This window comes from Labrus mixtus, chromosome 2 (assembly GCF_963584025.1).
Source record: "Labrus mixtus chromosome 2, fLabMix1.1, whole genome shotgun sequence".
NCBI lineage: Eukaryota > Metazoa > Chordata > Actinopteri > Labriformes > Labridae > Labrus > Labrus mixtus.
The window spans coordinates 35142937-35155436 of record NC_083613.1 but is presented as its reverse complement, the minus strand read 5'-3'; the positions used below and the strand labels follow the sequence as shown (position 1 = coordinate 35155436).

The 12500-nt window shown below is 44.1% G+C and overlaps 1 protein-coding gene across 6 annotated transcripts in view; it reads right to left on the bottom strand.

The window, feature by feature from the left end:
* Positions 1-1752: 1752 nt before the first annotated feature.
* Positions 1753-12500, bottom strand: part of LOC132993541 (echinoderm microtubule-associated protein-like 6) — a 39707-nt gene continuing 28959 nt past the window's right edge. For all 6 annotated transcript variants that reach the window (XM_061063430.1, XM_061063438.1, XM_061063447.1 and 3 more), the window contains 12 exons: positions 9362-9535; positions 9055-9263; positions 8804-8961; positions 7411-7525; positions 7009-7197; positions 6761-6933; positions 6516-6678; positions 6319-6422; positions 5245-5398; positions 5052-5152; positions 3643-4951; positions 1753-3299 (listed from right to left, as the gene is read on the bottom strand). In XM_061063430.1, coding sequence (XP_060919413.1) covers positions 4927-4951; positions 5052-5152; positions 5245-5398; positions 6319-6422; positions 6516-6678; positions 6761-6933; positions 7009-7197; positions 7411-7525; positions 8804-8961; positions 9055-9263; positions 9362-9535 — 1565 coding nt within the window. In that variant the 3' untranslated portion in view covers positions 1753-3299; positions 3643-4926. The remainder of the gene's footprint in view (positions 3300-3642; positions 4952-5051; positions 5153-5244; positions 5399-6318; positions 6423-6515; positions 6679-6760; positions 6934-7008; positions 7198-7410; positions 7526-8803; positions 8962-9054; positions 9264-9361; positions 9536-12500) is intronic.

Genomic DNA, 12500 nt, shown 5'->3' with positions numbered 1-12500 from the left:
CTCTGTATGCACCAGTGTCATGCTCTGGATCGAAAATATGTTAAACTGCAATGTCACTATTAAATACATAAATTCAAAGATATGACCTGAAAATAAAATCTTTAATTTTAAACATCAAACTGAATTCACAATTTTATTTGACTTTCTTCGAGGATTCATGAAGTGACCTTGAAGTGACCTCTTGGGGTCAAAGTGCGAGCTGTGAACTGGTCTTTGAAAGAGCTTGATGTAGTTTCAGGGTTCAGAAACAGTCCAGGTGAGGCAGAGACCCTTCAGGAGAACACCTGTGGTAGCTCACATGACGTCATTATTAATGGATTTATTGCTTATTAACCTGTCTTTCTCCTGTAATGTTACCAGGGAGACTGTAAACAGGCCAGTGCTGAAAATGTCTACATCGTCTCTACATGGTCACTTATTTGAACCAGAAAGCCTCATAACGTGTTTCTTAATGTAATGAACTGAAGATGATCATTATTAGATTACACACTTCCTTTAAAGTCAGGGTTGTTAATTTCCTCCAGATCCACTTTTTAAGATTCTGGTTGAAATTGTCTTCAGGAGGAGGAGTAAATTAATAACTCATGTTCTCTGAAAAAGGAACGAAGAAAATCCCTCATCTGTAGAGGTTGTAAACCTTTAAAAACTTCGACCAATGTCTGCCATGAGGTGTCAAACCTTCACTGAATCTTATGTGGAGCACTAGTGCCCCCTAGTGGCAAGATTACTGCACAGATCTAAGTTTTAGAATCGAAGGAATGAGGATACCTTTTAATTATGTTATTTTGTTCTAGTTATAGGAGATGGTATTTGAAGATATGATTTTATACTTTTCATACTATATGAATGTGTTTTATTGAGAATGTTGAATGTTATAACGTTAGTTTTATTTCCATACAGGCAGAAATCGTCTGACTGTCCTCAGGTTTGATGTAATGCTTATTAATTGCGTATTTGATTGAAATGTTTAATGTCTGATATAATTCTACATACAAATATTGACATGGTGATGTTCATATGATCAAGTTCGTATTTATACTCTTATTAAGTAAAAACTCGGATTGAATCAAATTAATGAACAACTTCGGAGGTGCGGTAGATGCCAAGCCCCTCCCTCCTCTTAAAATACCGCCCGTGTCTCCACAAACTCGCTCTCTTATTCTCTTATTTTCTTATTCTCTTAGTCTTTTACTCTCTTATCTTACTTTGCATTTAGCTTTCTTCCCGTTTTGCTCCCGTAAAACTCTTTTCAATTTTAAACTCGGAATCGTAGGTACTGCAGACCTCTTTTATATTCTATTACTATTTTTCGCTCGCCTGCTAACTCAGGTTCCTTTTGACCAAAGTTACGTTCCGAATTAGAATATGCTATATAATGGTGCCCCGTGTGAGGCCAAGTTAATGTTAAAATAATACAATGTACACAGACAAAATAGTCAAACTTTAACTCACAATACTGATAAACCCCTTCACTTTATCAATTAATCTTATCTACCCCGCTATCCAATCTGCTATATTGATGTTCAAAACTTCTGTGTATTCAAGCAATGTGGTCATGTTTATAAGTTGTGTGTGAAAACTGTGAGCTCCGATGGTATGAGATAGAGTTATAGATTGATTAATTACTACAACTAAGGTTAATTATCTTATGCTTATACTTCAAGCTGGTGCCCCAAATTAGAATACGCTACACAGATCAAATAATGATTCTTAAAAGTGTTCAGAAAAATTGAATAAATCACACAGCCAACATTTCCACTTTCATACTTGTACTTTTATTGTAAAACATGTATTTTTACATTTTCAACACTGTTATATTTTCTTTCAGTAAGCTGTAAACTTTTCATCTGATGTAACAGAAAAATATAAAATATCCAAACAGCTTTTTGGCAAACTGGACCAAAAAGAAACCAGAGCGGAGTCAACTTCAGTTTCAGTGAAACAGCAGCAGGAGGAGGAGATGAAACACAGAACAGAACAGTTTAAGAAGTCGTTGCAGGCTAACAGTTTCCCCCTGCTTCCAGTGTTTGTGCTAAGCTAAGGCTAACACATTCCAGACCTCTCTCTGTGCTCTGAGGAAACTCTGAGGAAAACAGAAACAGCAGGATTCAATCTGAAGATGTTCACGTCCTGCAGGCTGCAAACATCACGCTGAAGTGACGACAGAGTTTACTAGAGACAAAGGAAAGTAAAGCGAGTCTCAGACTGAAGGAACATATCTTCAAGTTACATCGAGAATTCTCAGGAACACAAACAGCTTTCATTTCACAAAACCAGACTGCCAGAATCAATTCGTATTTGGGGGGAAATTAAAGGTTCATGCTCGTTAAAATCTGTAATTACACAAAATGTCCTGATATTTTTTTTGCTTTGTGAGGCCTGTACAATGTCAAATATAAAATATCTCCAGGTTATATCTGTTTGAATAAGATATTAAGCCTGACACAGACTGATTTAGACATTTTCAAACACATCAGGAGAATCTTAACATATCTTCTTCTCTATAATCTTGTCATGCTCACACCACAAGATATGAAAATAACGACACATCACAGACTACAGGATTTTATTAAGGTCACCCTGGCGGAGGAACGCACCGCCTCCAGTGACCTTACGTAAACACTGAACGGAGGCTGTGATCCTCCAAGCAGGCGGCCCAGGTTCACCCCCCCCCCCTCTCTATTATTTCTGACTCTACCCACTGTCCTATATTTCTCATAAGAATAGAAAAGCCCAAAAATAAACCGTAAAAAAACATCAACAAAACGACACAAAAACATTTCAGACAAGATGAGGTGAAATTATGGATTTCTTCTTGCTGCAGAAACAGAAAAACTGAGAACACGTCGGCTGTTGCATCCACGTTGTTTTTGTGCTATTATTAAGAATATAACAACTATTAACCCTTTAAACTTTAAAATAAAACACTTGAATCATACACGTTTCTCTCCAGCAGCTACAGCTGATATCTTTCAGGGAAATGTCGGATTCTGTTAATCTAACTTTTTACGAGTCAAACTAAACTCATAAATTATCGACTTTATCCAACAAAACAACCGCTAACGACTGATACCTAAAAGCTATATTATAAATATGATAAATAAGTTAAATAATTCTGGGTTTTAAAAGACAAAAAACACTTTTAGCATTTTCCATTTTATCCGTCCTCGTTTTAGACTTTATCTGTCGGAAACTGAATATGGAATAAAAATCTTTAACTCTGACACCTAGTGTTTAAAATGGGTACTGCAGATGAAATTCTAAACATCATAGAGAGCTGTCTCCCCCCCCCCCCCCCCCTCTATAGAGTCCATGCTCACACAGGTCACCATGTGGTGGACTCTGAAGCTTCAGTGTTTATCCAGCTCTGCATGGGTCTGTAAACCTTTCTGTGTTCTAACCTCTCTCCATTTTTCAAAAGCATCTCCAATATTGATCCTAGTTTGAGCACGTTTCTGCTCGTGGAGCTTATTAGAAACATGCAGAGGCTTTTTAGGTCGGGTACAATCACTTCTATCTGAACCACTTCTCTTGCCCGCTTCCATCGCTGCAACACCTGTTGACCTGATAACTGCTCTCATATCTGGTAAACCGAGGGGCGTCCAAAACGGCCGTGTGGGGGCGTGTCTTAAAAGCGCCTACCTTCTCTGGTCCAAACAAATCCAGAGCATTCAGGAGCAGAATCTAAAGTTAGAAGGAGGACATACTAACTGGTTTCTTTAATGTCTGATCATAGAGTGACGTCAGTTTATTAGCTCTGCTTTGTTTCTGTCGAGAAGAAGGTCACTGTAGCTTTTTCCCTTTAAATCCTGTTCAGACGTTTGTAAATCAACGTTCAGTTTCGTCAAGTTTTATTTCTACAGCGGACAAAAAAACAGAAACTACGTCACCATAACAACATGTGCTCTGTCACGTAATGCTCTAAAATCTATTTCTACTGTAGATATGATCTTTATAGTTTCTCTTTATAGTATTCTGAGGTAGAATTCTTTCTCTTTTCTTAATAGACTATTTTCATGTTTAACAGCTGGGATCAACACAGATCCATCTTTCTGGAGTTTTTCAGTGCAGAGCAGTCAAACTGCGTCATCATCACGAGACAGTACGAGATACAAAAACGAAACGACCACAGCACTCAGTAAAAAGCCCTAAATGATCCCGACTCATAGCACCACCGTTATAAATCAAGTTGTATCAAATGTTTGGTCAGAGTTTGTGAGAAAGGCACGTACTGACAAACAGAAACGATGCTACATGAAAAAACAGCTACGAGTTCTTGAAAGAGGTTCAAACACCTGAAAGATCAAGTTCAGTTTCACACGGATGCGTCTCAATGTACGGGAAGGTAGAGAGACTCCACTGACAGGGGGGCGGAGCCTCACGCAGCAGAACGCGTCACAGCATCCAGTCTGTCAGCAGCCGTCAGAAGATTGAAACTCTTTGTTTCGTCTGACGTCCTGGTGGTTTTCTCTCAGATTAAGGGGCCGAGGCTCAGCAGACGAGTGCAGCATCAGAGGAGAAGAAGGAGGAGAAGAGGAAGGAGGAGAGGAAGGAGGAGAGGAAGGAGTAGGAGGAGAGGAAGGAGGAGGAGAGGAAGGAGGAGAGGAAGGAGGAGGAGAGGAAGGAGGAGAGGAAGGAGTAGGAGGAGAGGAAGGAGGAGGAGAGGAAGGAGGAGAGGAAGGAGTAGGAGGAGAGGAAGGAGGAGAGGAAGGAGTAGGAGGAGAGGAAGGAGTAGGAGGAGAGGAAGGAGGAGGAGAGGAAGGAGGAGAGGAAGGAGTAGGAGGAGAGGAAGGAGGAGAGGAAGGAGTAGGAGGAGAGGAAGGAGTAGGAGGAGAGGAAGGAGGAGGACAGGAAGGAGGAGGAGGAGAGGAAGGAGGAAAGGAAGGAGGAGGAAAGGAAGGAGGAGGATTCAGGTTTATGGAGATCTCACTGACATTTCCACACAAACAAACTGTAGAGGAGAAACAGAGAGACGATCATTTTGAATCTGATTCACTGAGAGCGGATTACAGCCTCTTACATCTTCATAAACTGCTCTGACTGAATCTCACCTGCAGTCGCTGCCTCCAGCACTGATGACGTATTTATCATCACAGGAGAAGCGGATGTTTGTCACATGGGCTGAGTGGCCGAAGTATCGTTTGTGTTTGGCCTGTGAGACGCCAGAGGGAGGAGCCAACAGGTGATTCAGTGATGCCACTCTCACAGGATTCATTGTCACATTTTCATACTTATATCACTTACGAATTTCTCTGAACACGGGAATTCAAAGAGCTTGATGAGGCCGAAGTCGTCTCCGGTCACCAGGTTGAGACCGGCGTGTGAAACACAAGCACAGTTCACGTCGGCCTTCTCAGTGTTACGAGGCCAAACGCCAAGAACCTCGTCGCCGAGGATGCTGTGAAACAAAACACAACGTCACACCAAGATCAATACAGGCGATGCTTCATTTTGAGGGGATGCGATGAGGTCATCATGACAACGGAACTTTAAACTTTGATATGATTGTAGTAAAAGTTTGAGTTAGCTCCCTGACGTGGTTCCCTGGGCTGTTCTGATGTTTCTCAAGTTATTTCTTTAGGACTTCAGTTTGTTCTCTAAGCTCTAGATGTTCCTCTGTTGTGTTTCATATTGTTGTAAAGTTTGTTTCTGTTCAGAGAGTTCTCTGTCCTCTACACTCAGTCCTTCTGTTCTTTCTTTTTCTACTTTTAATTGTTCAGATATCATTTGATATCTTTGTGTTCCTGACATCCTGGAGTCTGTTTACTTGTTGGTGTTTCCTGTTTTATTTTGTAGTACTTCCCCTCTGTTTCCTGTTTTATTTTGTAGTACTTCCCCTCTGTGTTTCCTGTTTTATTTTGTAGTACTTCCCCTCTGTGTTTCCTGTTTTATTTCGTAGTACTTCCCCTCTGTGTTTCCTGTTTTATTTCGTAGTACTTCCCCTCTGTGTTTCCTGTTTTATTTTGTAGTACTTCCCCTCTGTGTTTCCTGTTTTATTTTGTAGTACTTCCCCTCTATGTTTCCTGTTTTATTTTGTAGTACTTCCCCTCTGTGTTTCCTGTTTTATTTTGTAGTACTTCCCCTCTGTGTTTCCTGTTTTATTTTGTAGTACTTCCCCTCTGTGTTTCCTGTTTTATTTTGTAGTACTTCCCCTGTGTTTCCTGTTTTATTTTGTAGTACTTCCCCTCTGTGTTTCCTGTCTAGTTTGAGTGCTCTGTCCTCATAGTGTTCAAACCCGTCTGGATTTCCCCCGGGTGTATTTAGTCTCCTACGCCCTTCCTCTGACACCTCCTCCACTTTCATGTTTCCTTTGTGTACCTGGTCCAGGTAGCCCAGGTGATCCTCTCAAAGACGGCCTGATCTGTGACCACTTTCCCCGAGGGCACCTCGTGCACCTGGCGAGTGTAGGTGCTGGTGGAAACCTGGGATAGAAGAGGGACCGTTAAATGGAGTTCAGGCTGAACCTCACCAGGTACTCGGGTTCTGACTGAGTCCAGGTTTGAAGCTTTTGTTACCTGGATGTGTTTGCTGTCGGCAGAGAAGTCGATCTGGATGACGAAGCCGGGGATGTCTTTACAGTAGCCAATCCTGTTCAAGGACGGACCCAGAGAAAGGTCGTAGAAATCCACGGCACTTTCCACTGAACCCACCGCCAAGAACCTGTTATCTGGACTGAACCTGGACCAGCAGGAAACACAAGTTTAGTAACCATCACAGAAAAAGAAGCCCTCCGTGTGTGCAGGTTTATCTGAAGGTGTACCGGATGTCCTGGATGGCCACGCTGCGGTCTCTCTTCTTTCCCCACACGGTGAGCGAGTTGACCAGCAGAACGATGAACTCGCCGTTCTCCATCCCGATGGAAACCATCTCTCCGTTTGGACTGTAGGAGGTGCACTTGGCAGGATGACCCAAACTCACCTTATTCAGAAGTTTCTAACACAGAATCATCGAAGACATCGTTACATGTTGCATTCAAAGACCTCCATATATCTACCCCTCAGTCTATACCTTATCAGCCAGGTCCCATATCCGGATGGTCCCATCATCACTGGCAGAGATGAAGACGTCTTTGAAAGGATGAGTCGCCAAACCCCAGATGCCCCCCTGAGTGTGTCCGTTGATCATGGTGTTGGAGGCGGCGTTCTTTTCTCCAACCTCTATGATCTCTCCGTCTTTGGTTCCTACCAGGATTTTACCCTGAAACCATCGGGGGTGAAAGAAAGGACCAATCAGTGAGATGTGTAGTCAGTGAAAATGATAAAAGTCTTTAGTCGACCTTAAAAATGAATCAAAACTAGCAAACGCTGACTTAGCGTTGCAGTGATTGAAGCAAATAGAAACTGCTGACATCATCTTCCAGTTTATGCTGAGTCAGACTCTCGTGTGATGAAGTCATTAGTGGTGTCATACCTTCCCTCTGCAGACGGAGCGGACGTTCTCCACCGGCTGCCCAGTCTCCAGCTGGAACGCTCTGCAGCGCTTCATCTCCTGATCCCAAAGCTTCACGGCCCCGCCCTCTTTAGTCCTGTCACAAACACAAAAGTCAGGGTTTACCTTCATACCTCTGAGTTCAGACATATCTGCACTATGTATGACATTCATAGAGTGTATATGATCCTTCTTAAGCGAGCCATTTCTCTATCAGACCCAAACGAATCCTTCTCTTCCCCTGACAAAGAGTCCACCACATCGTTAGGCTCCGCCTCGCTGACTCACATGGTACCTGACGACCCCCTCACTCAACCTCAGTCAAGCTAACGACAGGCTGAGAGCTGGAGCTGAGGCGGGTTTTAAACCTCCTGACAAACCGTTACACCGCGCCCACCTGTCAATCAGGTCAGCTACACGCCTTATTGTGAATAACTCTTATCCTTCATCAAATCAAAACTGATGAGTCATCAAAACATTCACCCCCCGTACAGTGTGTGTCCATCGAGACATGAACTAATCACACCTATTTGGTTTTTTGAACCAGGCTGTAAACATGTTAATCTCTGCTGTAAAAACAGGCTTTTTAGAATGGGTGTGTATGTGACTTCCTGTGCTTCTGCAGCCAGCCTCTAGTGGACACACCAGGAACTGCAGGATGTTACACTTCAGCATCGTCTTCATTTTTCAACACCGGAGGTTGCTGCTTGACTTAACTGTATCAAATTAAAAAAAAGGAAGAACACTTACTGCCTGCAGTGTAACATGCCCCAAACAGACGCACCACGTCAGACAATCCTGTGACCATGCAGGAAAAATATCCATGAAACCATCGTCCAAACCAGCGTCTGATCAGCAGCTGGAGTGACAGCTGCTTTATTATTTATCCCCGCTGATCTAACAGCCTCCAACCACCTCAGACGGTTTCTACAGGCGCCCTTAAGTGCCCGGGGCCCGTTGCCCTGTCAGTACTTTCACCTTTGCTTACCGCGAACCTTACCTGGTCCTGGTCGCTGCTGTGGCCACACGAACGGAGAGTTAACAAACAAGGGTCAGTGTAGCGGACGGTAAATGATCCCCGGTGCCGGAGATGGAGGACAAGGCTCGTGGGGGAGTTTTGAATAATCTTGGAATGGTCTCCTGTGACTAACACAGTAATTCGTTTGAAATGCACGTCCCTAAAACCAACTCTAGACCAAGCCCTGACTCCTGGACTCTTTAGGATCACCCTGAAACCAGCAGAGGTGTCAGAAAACCACCACTGGTCATCCATCTGGAACCAGTTTAGTTCACTGGCTGCATGAAACAGATCAATGTGCTGAAAGTCTTTCCGACTGTGACCTTAACGCTATCTGTTTTATATTTAACCACTCACGGCCGCTCTTTCCCCCCGGTGACGATGAGTCCATCCCTGAGGGTGGTGTACATGGTGAAGACCGGACCGCTGTGCGCCTTGGCCACCACACGAATCAGGAAGTGTTCCCTCCATACGAACACGTCTCCGTTGATAGCACCGGTGAACGTCAGGTTGTTCTGGATGGACAAACACAGACTCAGTTAAACAAAGAACATCGATTTATTCGTTTGACTTCAAAGGTGAGTCAGAATCAGAGTTCTGTATCTTACAGCACCAAAGGCGACCGACAGCATGGTCTGCATCCGTCCGTCCTCCACCGAGCCGATCACTCCTTTCTTATACACGAGCGACCCTCCAACAAGAGTCCAGAACTTGATGTGTTTGATCCCCACCGACACAAACTGAGTGTCAGAGTCCGGTCTGAACTCCACCACCAAGATCCGCTCAGCGTGGCCTCCTTTACTCGTCACCTTGGAGCCTGAAAGGTCAAAGAGGGGCACGACCGTCTCTGGTTCTTTAGCTGTCTGAAGGTCGTTACATAATTATTATTCTTTTAAGATCTGAGAATATTTGTACCTTCCTGCCACCTCCACACTGTGATGGTGTGTTCAGGCTCCACCCCCACCGACAGCAGCAGCTTCCCTGTGGCACTGAAGTTGACGTAGCCGACACCTTTGGCGTGGGAGCAGCGGAGGATGGACAGCGTCTGCTTGGTCATAGCGTCCCACACATGGATGGATGGAGCGAGGCCTGTGAAGAATATACCAGAAACACAGGAACCACAGAACTGAGGAACCACACAACCACGACAGCAAGGGACCCAGGAGCTAAGGAGGCAAGGACCCAGGAGCTGAGGACGCAAGGAACTGTGGACCAAGGGACCTAATGGGTTGTAGAAGAAAAGGAACCATGCCCCTTTAAGGGAAGTATTTTCTGAGAGTACTTTGGGTTTGATCAGCAGCATTGAACATTTGTGATCTGTTGATGACTCGCAGCACTTGACGAGACCGCAGTGGATCTGCGGACAACGAAGGGATGCTGATCCCTCGAAAAGTTGCTCCTAGGGCTAAGAGTCTAGGGTCGTTTTGGTAGAAACTCTACAATTGTATCCAGGGGGGTAAGAAGCTGAAGGGTTCAGAGGTACTAAGATAGTCCAGGAATTCAATAACAAAGGGACCAAGGAGCTCAAGTACTGAGTATTCAAGAACCCGGGAGTCCTAGAAACTGAGGAACTATGGGCCTTCAGCTAGCAAAGGCACTAAAGGACAATGGAGCAAGGAATTTAAGGCCCACAGTATCCATCTGGAACCAAGGACTCAAGGAACTGAGGTGCTGAAAGGCTTCAAAGTAGCTGATGATATGGGGGATCCTTGGAACTATGGACTCTGATGGCGTTATGGGAGCCACCGAACCAATGAACAGAAGTATGAGGGGACATGAACAACAAAGGGCTTTAGCAACTGTGCAAGCAAGGATTGCTGTAGGACCAAGGAGCCTAAAATCCACAGATAAGACAGTCATGAAACAGAAGGAACTTTGGAACCAACACACAGGAAGAGGCTTTAAGTAAAGACCACGGGAATGAAGGACCAAGGAATCAAGAATCTAAGATGGTATGGGAGCCAACGAACTAAAACAGATGAACAGCAGTAAAAATGGAAACACAGAAACATGGAATCAATGAGTTGATGGAGCAACAGATCCTTTGTACTCTGGAGCTAAGGACTGACGGGATACAGGAAGCAAAACATCCGGGACGTAAGAAACCAATGAACTGGGACAAGAAGTAGATTCTGAACAAGGAAGAATTTCAACTAAATCAGCTGAGAAACAACAGGCTGAGAAACAACAGGCTGAGAAACAACAGGCTGAGAAACAACAGGCTGAGAAACAACAGGCTAAGAAACAACAGGCTGAGAAACAACAGGCTGAGAAACAACAGGCTAAGAAACAACAGGCTGCTGAGAAACAACAGGCTAAGAAACAACAGGCTGAGAAACAACAGGCTGAGAAACAACAGGCTGCTAAGAAACAACAGGCTGAGAAACAACAGGCTGAGAAACAACAGGCTGAGAAACAACAGGCTAAGAAACAACAGGCTAAGAAACAACAGGCTGAGAAACAACAGGCTAAGAAACAACAGGCTGAGAAACAACAGGCTGAGAAACAACAGGCTAAGAAACAACAGGCTGCTGAGAAACAACAGGCTAAGAAACAACAGGCTGAGAAACAACAGGCTGAGAAACAACAGGCTGCTAAGAAACAACAGGCTGAGAAACAACAGGCTGAGAAACAACAGGCTGAGAAACAACAGGCTAAGAAACAACAGGCTGCTGAGAAACAACAGGCTGCTGAGAAACAACAGGCTGCTGAGAAACAACAGGCTGAGAAACAACAGGCTGCTGAGAAACAACAGGCTAAGAAACAACAGGCTAAGAAACAACAGGCTGCTGAGAAACAACAGGCTAAGAAACAACAGGCTGAGAAACAACAGGCTGCTGAGAAACAACAGGCTAAGAAACAACAGGCTGAGAAACAACAGGCTGCTGAGAAACAACAGGCTAAGAAACAACAGGCTGAGAAACAACAGGCTGCTGAGAAACAACAGGCTAAGAAACAACAGGCTGCTGAGAAACAACATGCTAAGACACAACAGGCTGAGAAACAACAGGCTAAGAAACAACAGGCTGAGAAACAACAGGCTAAGAAACAACAGGCTGAGAAACAACAGGCTAAGAAACAACAGGCTGAGAAACAACAGGCTGAGAAACAACAGGCTAAGAAACAACAGGCTGAGAAACAACAGGCTGAGAAACAACAGGCTAAGAAACAACAGGCTGCTGAGAAACAACAGGCTGCTGAGAAACAACAGGCTGAGAAACAACAGGCTGCTGAGAAACAACAGGCTAAGAAACAACAGGCTAAGAAACAACAGGCTGCTGAGAAACAACAGGCTAAGAAACAACAGGCTGAGAAACAACAGGCTGCTGAGAAACAACAGGCTGAGAAACAACAGGCTAAGAAACAACAGGCTGAGAAACAACATGCTAAGACACAACAGGCTGAGAAACAACAGGCTAAGAAACAACAGGCTAAGAAACAACAGGCTAAGAAACAACAGGCTGAGAAACAACAGGCTAAGAAACAACAGGCTGAGAAACAACAGGCTAAGAAACAACAGGCTGCTGAGAAACAACAGGCTAAGAAACAACAGGCTGAGAAACAACAGGCTGAGAAACAACAGGCTAAGAAACAACAGGCTGAGAAACAACAGGCTGAGAAACAACAGGCTAAGAAACAACAGGCTGAGAAACAACAGGCTGCTGAGAAACAACAGGCTAAGAAACAACAGGCTAAGAAACAACAGGCTGCTGAGAAACAACAGGCTAAGAAACAACAGGCTGCTGAGAAACAACAGGCTAAGAAACAACAGGCTGCTGAGAAACAACAGGCTAAGAAACAACAGGCTAAGAAACAACAGGCTGCTGAGAAACAACAGGCTGAGAAACAACAGGCTAAGAAACAACAGGCTAAGAAACAACAGGCTAAGAAACAACAGGCTAAGAAACAACAGGCTGCTGAGAAACAACAGGCTAAGAAACAACAGGCTGAGAAACAACAGGCTGAGAAACAACAGGCTAAGAAACAACAGGCTGCTGAGAAACAACAGGCTGAGAAACAACAGGCTAAGAAACAACAGGCTGAGAAACAACAG